The 19,178-nt window shown below is 35.5% G+C and overlaps 2 protein-coding genes across 2 annotated transcripts; both read left to right on the forward strand.

The window, feature by feature from the left end:
* Positions 1-1,293: 1,293 nt before the first annotated feature.
* tmem41ab (transmembrane protein 41ab) lies at positions 1,294-13,214 on the forward strand. The gene is made up of 5 exons (XM_052545073.1): positions 1,294-1,610; positions 7,177-7,327; positions 9,968-10,129; positions 10,911-11,049; positions 11,273-13,214. The coding sequence occupies exons 1-5, from the start codon at positions 1,456-1,458 to the stop codon at positions 11,500-11,502; spliced, it is 837 nt and encodes a 278-aa protein (XP_052401033.1). The 5' UTR covers positions 1,294-1,455; the 3' UTR covers positions 11,503-13,214.
* Positions 13,215-15,011: 1,797 nt separating this feature from the next.
* On the forward strand, positions 15,012-17,223 carry LOC127949079 (uncharacterized). The gene is made up of 3 exons (XM_052546016.1): positions 15,012-15,692; positions 15,855-15,924; positions 16,777-17,223. Exons 1-3 carry the CDS (start codon positions 15,012-15,014, stop codon positions 16,962-16,964), a joined length of 939 nt encoding a protein of 312 aa, XP_052401976.1. The 3' UTR covers positions 16,965-17,223.
* Positions 17,224-19,178: the final 1,955 nt, after the last annotated feature.

Raw genomic sequence — 19,178 nt, forward strand, 5'->3', positions numbered from 1 at the left:
AGTTTTGGAACTGAGTTGATGGGCTGATAAGACAAAAATGAACCTTTATCTAAGTGATTGGAAAGCAAAAGTGTGGAGAAAAGTGGGAACTGCAAATGATCCTGAGCATACAACCTCATTTGTAAACTTGGTGGGGGTGGTGTAATGGCATGGGCATGCATGGCTGTCTCTAGAACAGGACCTCTTCATTTTAATGATGTACAGTATGATGGCAGTAGTAGAATGAATTTGGAAGTGTACAAAATCATCTTGGCTACCAATATTCAAGAAAATGCCCTCAAACTCATAAGAAAGCACTTCATATTGGATCAGGACAATGACCCAAAACACCCTGCCAGTTGAGTCAAGGACTTTATCAGGGCAAAGAAATGTAAAGTCTTAGATTGCCCAAATCAATTTCCAGATTAAAATTTTATTTCACCAGCTGAAGAGGAGACTAAAGAAATAAACTCCCCAAAACAAGCAACAGTTGGAATTGGCTGCATTAAAGGCTGGGGAAAAGCATGTCAAAGCATAAGACCAAGAGTCTGGTGATGTCTACGGGTTGCAGACTCACTGCTCTGATTACATGCAAGGGATCTGCAACTAAATATTAGCTTTTAATCTTTTACAGCTGCCTTAAATTCAACTGTTCCAATACTTATGCACAAATCAAATAGTGGGATGAACTCTAAAAGTGCTGTCCTTTTTATTTGGTAAAACATGTATGTGTCGAAAGACCTAATAATAAAATGTGACATTCTTTAGTTTTGTCGCTTTAAATCATATTGCCAAATGTCTTGACTCCACAGCAGAGAAAACAATTTTGTCTTTATTGTTCCAATACTTACGGAGGGCACTGTATGTGGTGTGTAATTTTTGTTATATTTTCAATATTTTATTGTAATTGTGCTGGCATTTTTCTGCAGCTCTTATTGCTTTCAGTTCTTTCAATAAAAAAGCCTACTAAGCCTTGAACTACACCATCCTGCTCACAAGTAAATATGTGCATTCGACTTTTAAATAAATAAATAAATAAATACTGTGTAAGACAGTACACTTACTGTTTTCTAGAAGGTAATGACCTGCTCATGCCTTATAAATATAGTGACTTAAAAACCATGGTGCAATTTCATTTTTGGATGCCAGGTGAGTAAATTACTCTGCAGCTCTGAAAACAACGCTTTGACAATACTGATGCAGCCTCTAATAATAATATTTTGTTACATAAGTTACACATACCTTTCCCACAGTGCCCACACCATGGACTCATATTTTTGGGTGTCTCATGTGACATGGGGGTCCACCCTCATGAGGGGCTTCACTGACTCTGACTTGTTGGAATACAGTAGGTCCACGTACTTGCATGGGCTGGAGACGTAACATGTATAAACGGCCCACTGACCGGATCTGCGATTTAACAGGTGTAGCAGCAAGTGCAACAGCGTCGTTTTTAGACAGACTTAGTCCGGGACTATGCGCTCAGTCTGGGGTTTAATTGCCTTGGTGGCCGCGGCAAGTTTTTACTTGTATCTGCTGTCTGCGTCCCTGCCCCCGGGTCCGCGTGCCGCCCGGCTTCACGACGCTCAGCCTGAACACACCGCCGATGAACCGCCGGAGGAAGAACTCAGGTAGAGTCATATCGTCGCTACTTTGTTTTGTTTTGTGAGCAGTTACTCCTACTTGTGTTATTGTTAGTAGCCTAGCAGAATTAATTCTCTTTTAACTGTACAATGGTCTGTTAAACTTGTGTTTTAATAAAACACTATTTACAGGTAAGCTAAACATCTGAAAATGTTATTATAATAATCGTAGTGGACACAACAAATGACGAAATGGGAAATAATTTCACATAAGCTACACAACATACATAAATTAAATAAAAAAATGAAGGTCAAACTTGGTATGAATTTAAATTTTTAATAGGATCTTTTTTTTTTTTTTACTTAATTGGATGAACAGGTTCGCATCTATCACTAATATTATTAAGATAAAGATTCAGTAAAAGCATCGCACTCGAAATATGAACGATGAACGATTCATGAGCGTGCCGTTTTTTATTTTTTTATTAATCGTTTATTTTTTTTACTAGCTACTTTTGGACAGGATTTTTATTTTTTATTCTAATAACAAATATAAAGTTCAATATTATTTTTACAAATATCGTATTAACTACCATAGTCTAATCTGAATTGTAGTCTGTTGCTATTATGGCATCTCTTCATTAAAAATTTAAGCCTATCTGAATTACTTTTAAGTTAACCTTGTAAAAGTATCTATTTGATTGGGATTCAGTGACATGATTTTTCTGTCATGTATTCAATTATTTAACTAAACTGTGATTTACATAGAATATTTAATGCATTTACATTACATGTTTGTCCTGGGGGACCAACCTTCTTGCCCTAAGGTATAGTGGAATTTTTGCTATAACTGAACTAAAAAATGTTTCCAGATTTTTCCAATAATAATATATTGGATGATGCATAGTCATTGTATTAAACTCACGCATGTTACAGTGAAGCAGTAAGTTCACAATATTTCTAGGAGAAGCATCTGCAGTGCTGTGTATAACAGTCCTCCCATTCACCTGTGGAACAATTCCCTCCCTCTTTTTATTAGTTCTCTCTATCTTCATTAATTTCACATTCTTCCATATTTGCCAGCATGTCAATTTGACTCAGTATTGGTTTATAATTCTGAGAAGAAGTAATGGAAGAATAAGAAATAAAATTAGAGCCAATGAGAGAGAGATAGATTTGTACTGTAGAAAGTGAGAAGCTTTGGCAGTTATTCTCTGATGGTGGAAAACATTCAGCTCCTGTTTGCCCTGTGTTCTTTCCTCATCAGCATTAATTTATTCGATGTGAGCAGCTCTGTGTGTTGGGGGAAATCATAGATCCTTAATGCAGCAAAGCTCTTTTTCTTCTTTAATGTTTCATCCGTCCTCTCATGTGTCCTTGGCAGGCACCTAAAGGAACTGATCCTCAGTTCTTATTATGCATCTGATTCTCAGATACTGTCTGCTTTGCATGTGTGTGACTGTATGCAATGAGTGAATTAAGGAGTCTGAGACCCCCTAGTTCCAGTCATAGTCCTGTAGGTCCTGTAGTCTCTAACAGTAGTGTATGTGTATAGTATACATGTGTGCAACAATATTCAGTGTATCAGACTGACTAGAAAATAAATGTTCCACTATTAGGAAATACGTGAATATAGTATTTTTCAAAAATCTTATTACTTTTGATCAATTTAATACATCCTTGTTTAAAAAATATATATATATTATATATATATATATATATATATATATATATATATATATATATATATATATATATATATATATAATCATCCATTTTCCAAACCGCTTGTATTTTGAAAGAATCCAGGGGACACTATCATGTAATTTTTTCATATAATTATTTTAATTATTAATTTATTAAATTCTCTATTGAATTATGCTCTGAATGCAAATCAAAATTAGCAGTCATGTCTCAGAATTGGAGCCTGGCAGAGGGCATGAGGTGTCAGTTATAAGATCAGACAACTGCCTTCTGGAGTGTCTTGAAATCCCCTGAATTTGCTGAGATGTGCAATAAAGAGGAGGAGGGAAAGAAAGAGATATCTGGAGAGTTCATATGTGACATGTTACGTATGCGTACATAATCCACCGATGGAGATTTGGTTCATTGCCACTGTCGCCTATGGCTTGTTTAGTTGGGGACACTTAATATCCAGAAATATCATCAACTTGATTGCACAGATTCTATTTAAACTGAACTGAGCTGGATGATGACATCACTGAATTCAATGATGAACTGCCTTTAACTGAATATTGAGTGTTTACTATTCTCCTTTAGCATTATTGACACTATTTTCCTATTTAATACTGTAAAGCTGCTTTGACACAATCTGCATTGTTGAAAGTGCTATATAAATAAAGGTGACTTGATTTGACATGTATGTCTGATACGACAAGCTAAAATAAATAACGTGAATAAAAAAAGGAGAGGGGTCTCAAAAGCCATGTGTGCTAACAGGATACTATATGTTGCTTTCTGAAGTCATCCAGATATTTATAATAACAAAAACAGGGGAAAGGACACTGAAGTTTCAAATTGGGTAACGGATCTGCTCTATGTCTACCATTAACACGTTCCTTCCAAAGATCTGAACTTTCCATAGTGTCTTGTGACCTGTATGTCTTGGTTCATGTCTTGATTAGCTCACTCTTCTGTTCCTTGGAGAATATCTTCTGATGAGGGACATTTTGTGTGCATACTGTATACAGTATGTGCATGTATCATGTTTTACAGTGGTATAGCCATAAAATCAGCTGTTTTAAGGAGAACATGTCAGCACTCTTCAAAAAAGAGTTTTGATTAATGACCTCGTCTCGTGCACTGAAGGCTCTTATATTGTTGTACTAGTGGGGACATACTCGGTCAGCATGGAGCATATCACATGTTTATATTCCTCACACTGGGTACGTATGTGAAATTAAAACCTCTGGCACATGGGTGGGGAATACTGCCCCTTTGCGTGCCCAAATTACCCCCGGGATGACAGAAAGGAGCTTAGATTACTCACGACTGCGCAAGATGTGATTCATCTGCTGGAAAGAGCCCATTAACCACGACACGCGAAATCCAGTCTGGTACATCCACATATTTATTGATGATCATGTTAGGTGTTTTTGAAGATGTTTTAAACAGTCTGGTCACTGAGTACAGCCAAACCACACACACACTAGCATATTTCCACAGCTGAGAGGCTATTTTTGTCCAGCTGGTATATCATATTTCATTCCTTCACGCATGCTGAGGGCAGATTTTGGTCTTTATGTCTCATCTTGCTGACAGGCTAGTGTCTTCAACCGTTTTCAAGAATCCTTTCGGTCATTTCAAGTCTGTTGTGTACTTATCATCAATCAATCAATCACCTTTATTTATATAGCGCTTTAAACAAAATACATTGCGTCAAAGCAAATGAACAACATTCATTTGAAAAACAGTGTCTCAATAATGCAAAATGATAGTTAAAGGCAGTTCATCATTGAATTCAGTTATGTCATCTCTGTTCAGTTTAAATAGTGTCTGTGCATTCATTTGCAATCAAGTCAATGATATCGAACTACTTAAAAACAATGCAAACCTAAATAAGTAAGTAACCTGGCTTTAGTCAAAAATGTTATTTAATAAATACTGAGCCTAAATACATGGATTTATACGAATTACCAATTATTAATATATTTATACGGTCATGTAAAATATGTTTATGTAATACATTTTAATATGTAGGGAACAATGAAACATTTAGATTATTAAAAATTCATAAGTTATTTATGAATTTAAATTCATAACCCTCATGTCATCCTAAACCTCCATTGTTTGGTTCTCAGCCTTTTTCAAATATCTTTGTTTAAAAGAAAGAAACAAAGTCATGCAGGTTTAAGCAAGCATCAAGGTGAGTAAATTATGATATGACAACTTATCAGTTTAACTTCATCTTTGGCCATAGTTAAAGCAATATTGTCTTTGTTTTGTCAGACTTCCTGGAGTACCATCATGGTACCACTTTGTGGTCATAGAACCTCAATAGTTGTCCCCTATTTCATAAAAAAAAAATAGTTCTCCTCTGACCAGACGAAACCAATAGTTCAATTCCAGGCAGCAGCAAAGTCAGATTGTGCAGAAGAATCATCGGTTTCCTGTGGTCTTGTCCTGGTGGTCCTCTGAGACAAGGTCTTTACAGGGGATCTGTATCTGGGGCTCTAGTTGTCCTGGTCTCCGCTGTCTTTCAGGGCAGTAGAGGTCCTTTCTAGGTGCTGATCCACCATCTGGTCTGGATACGTACTGGATCCGGGTGACTGCAGTGACCCTCTGATCTGGATAAAGACTGGATCTGGTGGCTACAGTGACCTCGGAATAAGAGAGAAACAAACAAATATTAGCGTGGATGCCATTCTTCTAATAATGTAGCAAGTACATAGGGTGTTATGGGAAGTGTTCCCGGTTTCAGTTTACCTAATTAATGCAGCCTAAAGATCCTTTAACGGATTTGGATATTAAAAGCAAATTAGTATGTTATGTGTAAGCCAGGTTAAAGAGATGGGTCTTTAATGTAGATTTAAACTGCAAGAGTGTGTCTGCCTCACGAACAATGTTAGGTAGGTTATTCCAAATATAGTGAATATAGAATAGTATAGCTGAGTACCATCAGCATAACAGTGAAAGATAACACCATGTTTCCTGATAATATCTCCCAAGGGTAACATATAAAGCGTGAAGAGTAGCTGCCCTAGTACTGAGCCTTGAGGTACTCCATACTGCACTTGTGATATATTATGATACATCTTCATTCACTGCTACGAACTGATGGCGGTCATATAAGTACGATTTAAACCATGCTAATGCACTTCCACTGATGCCAACAAAGTGTTCAAGTCTATGCAAAAGAATGTTGTGGTCAATTGTGTCAAACACGGCACTAAGATCCAATAAAACTAATAGAGAGATACACCCACGATCAGATGATAAGAGCAGATCATTTGTAAGTCTAAGGAGAGCAGTCTTAGTACTATGATATGGTCTAAATCCTGACTGGAAATCCTCACATATACCATTTTTCTCTAAGAAGGACTATAATTGTGAGGATACCACCTTTTCTAGGATCTTGGACAGAAAAGAGAGATTTGAGATTGGTCTATAATTAACTAGTTCTTTGGGGTCAAGTTGAAACCGTGTCTCCACAACATGGCACCGGTGGTAACAGCGAGAATAAAAGTAACACCTTTCTTTGCGTGAACATTTGGGCAGTGTGATGTAGACATGTCGGGCGTGTTAGAATGAGCTGTTTTAGGTAGGCGTGGTTAACTCTTAACAGTTCAGATCTTCTTTATTCACCAAGAGTTTCTAACAGTCCAAAGAGAAAGGAAAGAGAAACTAAATTTAAACAATTCTTAGTATGAAATAAATGTATAAAATACATAACTTCAGCCCACAGTATCCACTCAATATATTGATTATAATTATCTTCCTCCATCATATCAGTCTCTGCTGGTTTTTGTAAGGGAAAGCAATTGGGTTGATAAGAAGAGGACAGCCCTCGCCAATCTGTTAGACATTACAAGATAAACATGCAAGTTCAGTGCCATTATTTAACTGATCCAACAATGTCTCATATTTTCTCCAGGTTGAAGTTCCCATCTGATCTGGATGAGTTGAGGGACCTAGCTGAGCTGCTGCAGTTCTATAAGACGGAACACACTGGATATGTGTTCATCCTCTTTTGCAGTGCCTACCTCTACAAGCAGTCATTCGCCATTCCAGGCTCATCCTTTTTGGTTGGTAACAGAGGTCTACTCTGTGAAACTAGTAGTAGACCTGCTTGAAAACACGTCATTAGACTGAACTAAAAGCTTTATAACTAGTTTCTCTAAAAGTATGCTTAATTGAATTGAATGTGCACTTATAATGTAGTTTTAATTCTTAAAAGTATATAAACTGTACATGCAACTAATAAATTAATGAAAGGTCACAAAATATAGAGAGAGTACACTTTCATGACAGTTTCTTAACAATTTAAAAAACTAAATAATGTAATAATGTAATAATTTTAATTCATTATGTTTTAAAGTTCCAATATGTAGGAATTTTGTAATAAATTTCCGAAAATAACTTGCACAGTGTGATATATTTCCTCCAGTTGTGTACTTACAATATCTCAAAAGTCTCCAAAGATTTTTTATTTCAGAGAAATTCCGATTTAAAATAACTGGCCGTCCCGGAAAAGAAATGTCGCCTCTCAGTGACGCAATGTCCACTCTATCCTTTTTTTCCGGTGTAGACCATGTGATGTTCCACCACACCGGAATATCACATGGTCAAATGCAGAACTGGTGGTTATGTTATAGCCGCGTGTATGGTTTGGTTGTCGTTGTTATGGATCACGATTACTCTTTGACGAGTATTGAAGTGCCAGTAAAACGTAAGCGTCCATATTCGGATACACGCAGACTGTGTGACAAACGGAGGAATAAAACCAGGATAAATATCGGCCAGGCGTTTACGAGATGGAGAGAGCTGCGCGAAAATCTTGGACTTGACAGACTCTGCTCTCGCGAGTGTATTGATAGACAGGTAAGCAAATCAATAATTTATTTTGTTATTGTACAAGTAACGTAATAGTTACAGTAAAGATGATTTTAATAGATATGAATTACACCACATGCCTGTACATTCTGTCACTGTAGCATTTTTTTTTTATCAATAACGTTACCTGTGAGAAAATAACATAAGTGGCAAATGGACTGTTATATTGCTCTTTGTACTAAGCTAAGGATTTTTATCACGTGTGGTGACCGAGATTATGATAGTACAATTAAATACAATCGGATATGTGTTGTTAAAAATATATTTAGTCATTACTTGCAAATGTTCGTTCAAATTTACTTTTAGAACGATTGGTTTGAGCACGTTAAACAACACGGCATTAACCATAAACACGTAACACTGCACAACATTAACCCAACAAATCATTTAACAAATAGCTGTAAGTTGTAACGGGATAATATAGTATAACAATTAATTATGATGACAAAAGATAATATGATCTGATATACAGGTAATACAAAAAACGAATAAATTACCTCATCCGTGATCATGATTCGTTTATCCAATTTAGATACATTGCTATGGTGAAATAGCATTAAAAACGACATCTCCCATCGTCACCTGCTTCATAGCGTCATCAAGCTTCGCCTTTGTTATTGTTGGAAATGTGCCCTCTTGTGGTCAATTACAAAAATTGCATACTGGAGCTTTAATAATGATTTAAAGTTTACTAATTCTGATGTGCTGACTAGTACATAGTAATAATGGTACTAAATTGCGACTAGATCATTACAGATATGTAATAAATATATATAACCACATTCCAGTGGTTTAAATATTACCTCTCAGATAGGTCCTTCATGGTATCTTGGAGAGGTGAGTTGTCCAAGTCCCAACATCTAACTACTGGAGTGCCTCAGGGCTCAGTTCCTGGACCACTGTCACTGTCTACATGGCATTAGGTTCTGTCATTCAGGAAGATGCCTTTTCATATCATGCTGATGACACTCATCTCTTCCTCTCATTCCTTTCTAATGATCCAACGATAACTGTTCGCATGTCAGCTTGTCTAACAGACATTTAATGCTGGATTAAGGACCATCACCTTCAACTCAACCTTGCCAAGACAAAACTACTTTGTGGTAGTGCATGAAAAAAATGCACATCACGCCGCTGTTTATCAATTTGCATTGGCTACCAATAGCTGCTCACATAAAATTCAAGGAAATAATGTTTGCCTACAAAACCACGCCTGGCTTTGCACCCCTTTACCTTACAAACTTATGTGATCTCTAGAAGCTTACATTCATTCTGCAGGTGAACGTAGCATTATTTTGCAATCCCAAAGAGGCACAAAATCATTTTCACAGATTTTTACTTTAACTGTTCCCTCCTGGTGACCTACCCAACTCAATCCGAGCAGTTGAGTCCTTAGCCATATTCAAGAAATGGCTAAAACACATCTCTTCCATCTTTATTTGACCCTCTAACTCAAGCAATCTCTATTCTAATTCTATTCTTTAAAAAAATTGAAAGACTTGTACTCTTTTTCCTTTCAGACTTGCACTCTATTCATTTACTACTTGTTTTCTTTAGAACTAGATAGTTCTATGTTCTATTCCTTTTCTATTCTATCTGTTTTTCTTTTTATTTATTAAAATCATTGCTCTCTTTTGCATATCATTTCCTTTCATTGTTCTCATTTGTAAGCTGCTTTGGATAAAATCATCTGCTAAATGACTAAATTTACTTCTTTTTCACAGGGGGACAATAAATATACAAACAGTACAGTGTTTATATATAATGTGGCTGTTTGTAGCTGATGACCTAATAAAAAAGCCTTTACCGTCAGTTTTTCTTGTCGTGTCTAGAACATGCTGGCGGGGGCATTATTTGGGCCGTGGCATGGGCTCCTCATCGCCTGCACTTTGACTACTGTGGGTTCCACCAACTGCTACCTGCTGTCCCGTACATTTGGCAAACGCCACATAGTCAGGCTCTTCCCTGAGAAGGTGGCCATGCTGCAGAGAATGGTGGGTCACCTCTGGGTGTTAAACACATGATAGAGGGATTTCCATTAATGAATGTTCTTAAAATAGTCAGTGAATATATGTGCAGTCTCCACAGCACAACTGTGATTAAATGCATATTTACACTGTAACAAGGAAACCTTAAAATAAAGTGTAACCCAAGTGGAATAGCTAGAGTAAATAGTATAGGTGGAACTAAACCTGATCTTTTTGGACATTATATAAACAGACATTTGGCTGATTTCATTTCTTTCAATGTAAACTATAAAATGTTTAATACACATAAATAAATTTGCAGCATAAAAACTATTAAACTTTCTGTTAATTAGTTTACTGAGACAGTATACTTGTACTTTTTTAGACAAGTGGGATAGATGTAACTAATAAACTAGCATTATAATAGATTTTTTTCACTTGTAGTTCACAGTATATTTACGATACAGGAAAAACCTTGTGTACTCAAAGTTTACTTAAAAGATGCTTAAAGTACATTAAAGTGTATACATTTATAAACTGAAATGTGGGCCAATTTACTTCCAAAGTAGTACTGAAAAAGTATACTTGCAAATCTGCAAGTACTACTATATTGATTTTAGTATACGTAGTACATGGAATACTGTATACTTCAGTTTACCAAATAAAATGATCCCAAAGTATGTATATATATTTTGTAAGGGATACTTTTTGATTATAAATATAATATGCTTAAAAGTATCTCAGTTTGGCAGCCTTGACCATAATCATTATTTTCAATATGAGCACATGATGAATCTCTCTCTGTTAGGTGGAAGAGAACAGGAGTAGTTTGTTCTTCTTCTTGCTCTTTCTGCGGTTCTTTCCCATGACACCAAACTGGTTTCTGAATGTCACCTCTCCAATCCTCAACATCCCCATCACCATATTCTTTTTCTCCATCCTCATTGGTGAGCTTACAGTACATTTTCAGTAATACATTTATGGATTTTTTATGTCATAGGTGTACTTACAATCCACGGCAATTCCACACTGTTTTAGTTTTTTTTCTAATGATTCCATTTTGACCTTCTATAGTTTTTAGGTGGCCAGAATCTAAACAGTTATTAAGTAAAAATACAGCTTCTGGAGAAAAACAACCCTCATGATCTTAAATGCTTATTTTCTTCCCAGGTCTAATCCCTTATAATTTTATCTGTGTCCGTACGGGTGCCATATTGTCTGAGATTCACTCTTTGGACGACATCTTTTCTTGGAGGACCCTGTTTCAGCTCTTGTTGATCGCGTGTGTGGCTCTGCTTCCTGGAGCTCTGATCCGCCACTACAGTCAGGCCCACCTCAAACTTGATGGCCTGGAACCCAATGGACACCAAAAGGTCCTGAACGATCGCAAGACTAGATGAACCAAAGACACACAGAAGAGGAGACTGCAGCCTGTTGATATGGGACTGATCATTGGTCTGGAGTCACAGCTGAGGATTCGGTTATGAATGTCTGAATGCAGAGTGGAACTGACATGGACAGAAATAGAGAATATAAATTACTGAATGTCTATAATGAAGAGACTATTAATGTCTTAAAAGAGAACACACTCAAATTGCTGATGTTACATATATAATATTGGACATTGCCTCATTATATAGGAAAAAAAATAATCTGACAGCCTAGCCTAGCCTAGTTTTTTTATTGAAGCAAAAAATATATAGTTGTGTTTTCAAATGTTGTTTAGTGACCATGTTTGTTTGTAGTTTATGTGCATTTACAGTATGGTTTTATTCAGTTGTGGAAACTGTAAATAACTGTAAGTTCCATGTGTTTTTGAGTGTTTACACATTTTACCAAAATAGAACTACTGATTAGTTACTTTGCCCTCTAAATGGACACTGAAAAAGTAGTAACCTAAAATGATCAAATCTACATATCTGGGTTTATTCAAGTCAAAACTATTATTAAATTTTGCTCAGTTAACCGAAATACATTCATTTATAAAAAAAATAAAAAAAAAAAATTGGGAATTAAAACATATACATTTAAACTTTCTGCTCAAGACCTGAACATAAAAAAAATATTATATACATTTATTTTTATTATTATTTAAAAGAAGTACTACAGATTTACCTATACTGTATCAAACTTTTTATTCACTTAATAAGTGATGCAGCCATTTGTAACTTGAATGTGCGAGGCATGCCATGTCATTATTGTAATATTAATTCAACAGAATGTAGTAATTATAGACACTTGTTACTGCATACTGCACTTGTTATTACCTATACCAGCTAATGAATCAGATTTCACAAAAAACTGCTTACTTCTGCACTAAAAAAAGGTGCATACCACTAAAGTGATTTTTTTAAAGATTATTAGATATTATATTCGTGATCCTCAAGCATCCTAATATCATGGTGTTCTTTTATTTGCAAGTTAATATAGACTTGTGAACTGATCATTTACTAAATATTTAGGAGTCGCACAATACATTCAGGTCTTGATAACTGACTTGATCATACGGTACATATAGAACTAACTTTGTTATATTTGCACGTGCCCCACTAATGACTTCTTTTGGACAGTAAGGCAGTATTAATGCAGTGTATTTAAATTTAAAGTAAGTCAATTTAAAGTAAAGTCCCATAATAAAATGGGATCAGTACACATTTGTACTGATCATTAGTTTGTGGTTAACTGTGCCATGAATGTATCAATTATCAGCATGTCACAGAAACTCTAAATTCTATTCCTGTTAAATCATTTCCACTGCAATTTCATACTTGATTAAGTACAGGTAATGACTGCATTACAGTAGCTGTCCTGTTTTAAGTTATGGAAACAATAAATCAATGTCTTAATGTGTACATAAGTTAAGGTTTAGTTTTTGCATTAAAAACTGCTGATTGAGGGTTTGAACATTATAATTATATTATAATCAAGTTATAACCGCTTTTTTTTTTTTTCACAACTAAGACGCACTTAAAAAGTCAATCATAAAAACATCTTATTGTAACCTATATGTTAAATTCTGTGGAACGGATGTATGCATGGTAAAATTGCTGAAATGAGTGATATAATCATACCATATTGGCACCAGAAAGCATAATAAAATTAGAGAAACTAATTCTAGAGTTCTGTGGTTGCATATTTTATGCTGATCAATTATGTGTAAAATGCATGCATGTACAGTATAACTGCAGGATAAGAACATTGTAATATTCTATTAATATAGTGTAGTAATATATTCCAATAGAAATCAAGGTTTCACTTTAGCATCTTATGGAAGCCATGCAGTTTCAATAAAATTTAAGGTAATTGTGACTTTTTATCTCATAGTTTAGACAATGTTTTCTCTAAAACATGCAGAAAACGTCAGAATTTTTTTCCACTTGAAAATTTTTTTGTCTGAATTCCGATAGATCATGCATATTATATATATATATAACATATGATATGAATTTGGAGATCAAATTGATCAATAACCTTTTTTTTCTTTTTTGTGGTGGAAACAAGCATCCACAGAATCTTTAAGCTATTGATGACACAAGTAAACTTCACTGTTAAAAATTGCTGTTAATTTAATTACGTCAAAATTGTAACAGTATAAACCCGTTATTTTAAAAAGCAGTGCTTACCTGTTTATTTACGTTCGGTGAAATGACCTAGATAAAATTTAACGTTATTTTACCGTATTTATTGCTCGAATGAAAGAAAACAGTACGTAACAGTATTTTGGGAACAGAAAGCTGCAGCGAGCACATGTGGATTTTCATCCGTCTTTATATTGTGATTTAACCGGTGAGTGCACCTTTGCCTTGCTCCTTTCACACAAAATACACGTTTGCAATTGCAAATAGCTGTGCAAATAACTTTGATAATAGTGGATGCTGAAGCTGTAACTGTTTACTATGTCCATTTCAGTGCTAAAACCGTCAACGTTCCAACGGCATCATAGATTGGAGCTGGATAGATTCAGATATTCTCCGATTACAAGGTGAGTTTAATCAAACATGATATAAATTCTGCAAAGTAAGCCTTTAACACAATAGCAACGAAGTAATATTGATGTATCTGTAACACGCTGAAATTATCGTCTTCTCGTTTGCTAATTTTAGCTTGCTATCTTTTCATTTAATGCCTAATAGTGTATATTAGACAAAACGTTGATTTCAATAACGTTGTGCTTGCGAATTTGGGTAAGCTTGTTCATCTAATTTATACATAACTGTATTCCGAGGGAAGTTTTTCTTAATAGTGTTGTCGTTTTGTTACTTTATTGTTGGCTGTATTTTGGATTGCTTCGATCCAAGTTGGCTTGATAGAATAAGTTACGCGATATAATAATCAGTAAGAATAATTCATGTTGATTTATTTTGCGTTGTTGGTTTGTATTGCAATGTTACTTTACCCAGTACAGTAGGCCAATGGCAGTTTTATTTTTGTGGAGATTTTCTTTTGTTATTGTTGAGATTGTTTGAGTTACGTTTTTTCGTTCCCAAAGACTGTCCATTTTGACTTGTCAGCATGTTTGGGTGTCAGTTATTCGGGCAGCAATGCAGTACTCCAGTGGTCTATGTTAAGCACATGAGGATTCACTGCAATACCCCTAACTTGTTTCTTCATTGTTGCATCCAGGACTTTAACAGGAAATTTGCTAAATTAGCAGCTTTAAAATCACATCTTTACAGACAACACAATGAGTGTGTGGTGGTACCTAGATCACATTTGTACCCAGCAGTAGACCTTGCATGCCATGTTGACTTGTGTAGTGTCAATGTGATACACTAACTAAGTTTTATTCCCATCTTAAAGTCCACATCATTGCACCATTGAAGTGATGGCAAGAGAACTTCACCAGCAGCATGGTCAGAGTTTTGGCAGATGAGATGATGAAATATGAGCTAAACCCAACACGTGGACAATGTGTCACAGTCTGCCGAAATATCATCCGCCAGTATCCTCTTTTTCCAGTTTTGCTGATCTCCGTGACAATGGTCAGGTACTAGGAAATGGTTATACCTCACTGTTAATTCAAATTAAAAACCGAACTGAAAATCTGAACCGCACCACCAGCTTTCGCCAACACCGTTCATCTGGTGATGGACTAAAGAGAGGTCCTACTGATACATACGGCTGCACCAGATTCCAGCCTGATCTCCCACCAGAGGAGACCGATGAAAGTGTAGAGCAGAAGCGTCAGCGGCTGGAGGAGATATACATTCGAGATGGAATAAATGGGGTTGAAAAAGCAGAAGTTAAGCAACTTATGGAAACAACCTTTTGCCTCCAGCGGCAGCAAATAAACATATTACCATCACCCACCATCGCTGATTTAAGAAAGCAGTGGCCATACCTTTTCACTCAGAAAGGGCTTTATGCTCATTTTGAACTTCTGACTGATATCAAAGTTATGCGTGCACTTGAGCTTGCCATGGAAGAGTGTGTAAGAGCCATTGTGGAGTTCTTCAGCAGCAAACCCACCAATGCAGATGTCAGGACTGTCATTTCTCTGCGGCCAGACCTCGAGCTTTCCTTCTGCATCATCCAACTTCTCATGGCTCACTTCTCTGAGACTCAGGAAGGGCTGATACTTTTTGCAAATGTAAGATTTTTGTTGTTGTTGTTAATTTTCCATCATCGTATTATAGTCCTACCAACTGAATTAGACATGCTCTTTCCTAATTTAAAAATTAAAAAATGCATACAAGTCATTATTGTTAGTGTATTCTGTCTCTGTGTCCTCATCATTGTTACTGTTTCTTAGGCATCTTCCACTGCAGCTGATGTAGAAAGGACACTTGAACTACCTTCAACTCCTCGACTGATACTCTTTGGTATGTATAGAACTATATGAATTTATAGTCTATTTTATTACATAAGCCATAAAGAATGTTTTTTCTGTATTTCAAAAAACATGGTAAATGCTTCTGTACAACACTGAAAGGTGTTTGTGTGATTCTGTACAATCACACAAAATAAATATTCTGCTATCTTTTAACCACACTCATGTCATTCCAAGACTTTTATTCATCTTTGGAAAACAAATGAATATATTAATACAATTCTTTCAGCATTTTTGTTAATCAATTAAAAAAAAAAAAAAAACTTTGATGCTTCAAAATGTTTCATACATTTTTGTAAATGTATGAATTGTATTTGTTTATTTGTGTATAAACATTCATCATTGAGCATACATAGAGCAAATAAGCTCAAACATGCTTGCTTGATGTGAGGTTTGTTCTGGTCTGTCAGGCTAGTGCGTTTGAGTTTCCATTTACCCTGGATTTGACTGGACTTTTAATGGATGAACTGAAATGATGAAAGAATATAAAAAATAGTTTCATTTGTGTTTTGAAAATGAAAACTCTTTGAAAGTGAGGGGGACTAATTACTTACTTTTGTTTTTTAACCCTTCAACTGTATTGAGGAAAAATATTGAGTTAAAAAAAATCATAAAAATTGCAGCAACTATTTCACAATACACAGTATAATGCACATGTTGACTTCAGTGTCTGTCCAGACCAGTCCACAATCAGCATTTTGAAATGCATATGTTATGTTAAAAGAACAGGGCTTTGTGACTAGGTAAAATCATTTCAGTTTCCCTTGCATTTGTTTGCAATCTGGCAGTAGAAAATTAGTGTTATATGACTGTCTGACATAGTTTTTTCTTTGAAATGTTTTAGGTGAAAAACCAGGAAGCTGCATTCATAAATTGATGATTAGTTTTGAGGGGCAAATAATCTGTGAGGGCATCCAGCCAAGTTTTCTGTCTGGACTTGCTGCTGTGTTTTCAACTTTCTACAATTTCAATCTGGAGTACCAAGCTGAGGCTGCATCCAAGTTGGAATTCATTCAGAGGTTAGATGCTTAGAATCATATGATAATTTCTATTCACATTCTCGTTATGTAAAATTTTACCCACACTAATTCTGAATGTATGCATTTGTTTTTCAGGCGCTTCATTGGAATAAATCCTGAAAAAGGCACCAAGGGTGGACCAGTCCTATCAAAGCGGACAGGGAAGGTCGGCCACAAAAAGAAATCAGTCAACACTCGGGTTGCCAGTCTACTTAAGAAGCTAATGGACTTTGAGTGGGACTTCATATAAGTGAACTTACTCATCCACTGACATACCAAACACACACCCTACACATACTCTTCACACATGATAAAAACATGTTTTTAGTGTGTATAGTCACACAATTTTTTCAGGTGTTCATTCTTGAATACCTACATTTTGACTTCATTCATCATTGAATTATTTCTTCATTCAGTAACTCTTATTCACTAATCATTTAATAATTCTTATTCTCTCAGCAGTTCGCTGAGTCACTCATTTAGTTTTTTCTAATGTTATGTAAATTATTTGTTTATTCAGTTAAACGAAAGTTTACTCTGAGGCTTAAGTTTTAGTCATTCCACTTGCATCAGCCACAAATTTTGAGAATATTTTGTGATTTAAAGTGGCTTTTTTTTCAAGTTTTAATAAAACAAATTTGAAGTTACACTTTGTGTTGAATTTTTAATGTTTCAAAGGCTATATCTGTATGTTCTATTAAAACATGGTTTTATAGCAAGACTTCAAAGGGTTAATTCATAAAATTAAAGAAATATCTAGAAAAATAATTCCACCTTTTCTCTTAGCAGTGTGTAGTTTGTAGTTTACAGTTAAAAGTAAAAAAAAAAAAAATCAACTAACTGTTAATGCTATTGACAGTAATTTATTGTTAATTTATAAAATAACAGCTTTATGCTGTATTTCCAAAAACGGTAACAAACTGTAAATTTCAACAACAGCAAGACACTGTTAATTTAACAGTAACTTGCTGGCAACTGTGCTGCCAGTTACTTACTGTTTTTTAACGGGACAATTTTTAAGAGTGTTGATATATTGATCCAAAGATGAAGAAAACATTATTTTAAAGACTCTTTTTATTGCTCATATCCATGTGAAGGGTAGTGTGACCCTTCCAGAAACATAAAAACAGATGTGTATTCATGATTGTTCACTCACACTCATATTGTCCCCAACTCACCCAAACTTGGCTAGAGCCAACAGTAATACCAATGGAATATGTCCCCCTTTTGCCCAGATCTGAAATTAGTTTGTTAACTCATTTTTACATTGTGTGACATTACTATAAAAGTGGATCAGATAAGAGACAGGCTTATCAAACACCCAGAAGTATTCACGGTACAAGTGGAGAATAAAGACATTTTGAACATGGCAGAATGTGAAGAGAAACAGACTCAGAGACAGCTGCAGAAGTAATACGGCAAAGACTAGGTTTCATGTACGTTTTCTTTGTACATGATCTGAGAAGAGATGGTCTCGAGACCGCTGGACATCCCTCCTATTTGACACAGCAACATTTTACTACAGAAACCCAAACTAGAAAGATCAAATTCAATTGTGTCTAATATTGTTATGCTAACATTCAGCAGTAAACTGGAGATTATTCCTATAATAAAAACACACACATATGCTGTTAGAATAACATTCAAAACTGACTTGTTATCGGCCATCCAATCAGATACGACCTCCAAAACAGAGCAAAATTACAGAGCCCGTTTGTAACAGAGTAACATGTAGATAACATTCTAAAAACAGGTTGAAGAACACTGCATACGGTTGGATTAAGATGTATTCTTAGACACTATATATACCTGTTAGTTCAAACAAACTGCAAGAAACAAAAGTTCTGTCAACCCAAACGTTCAGCTGCCCAAGAGTTGTATTGACCTCAAGAGCCCATTTGAGTCAAACGGTTCATAAAGCAACAATCAGTTTCTGACACCTCTTTCACAAGAACAAGCAGGCCAAGTTGGTGCCTTGAGCTAACCCTTTTTTTCCTTCTTGTACTTTTATTTAGAAAAATAAAAAATGCTCCAAGTCTGAGAGCTTTACAAGGTATACAAAATATGCAAAAGGGAGAAAAGATCAGATTGAGGTACCTTGTTCTTGAGGTAGAATGGTATATTGTACTGGTTCACACAAAGATGCGTGGACTTTCAATATATCAGTTTCATGTCTCAATTATGGTTGTATCAGTTGCTTTATATCAATGTTACGCTCTATGACTGT

Source organism: Carassius gibelio, chromosome B1, assembly GCF_023724105.1.
Source record: "Carassius gibelio isolate Cgi1373 ecotype wild population from Czech Republic chromosome B1, carGib1.2-hapl.c, whole genome shotgun sequence".
Classification (NCBI taxonomy): Eukaryota; Metazoa; Chordata; class Actinopteri; order Cypriniformes; family Cyprinidae; genus Carassius; species Carassius gibelio.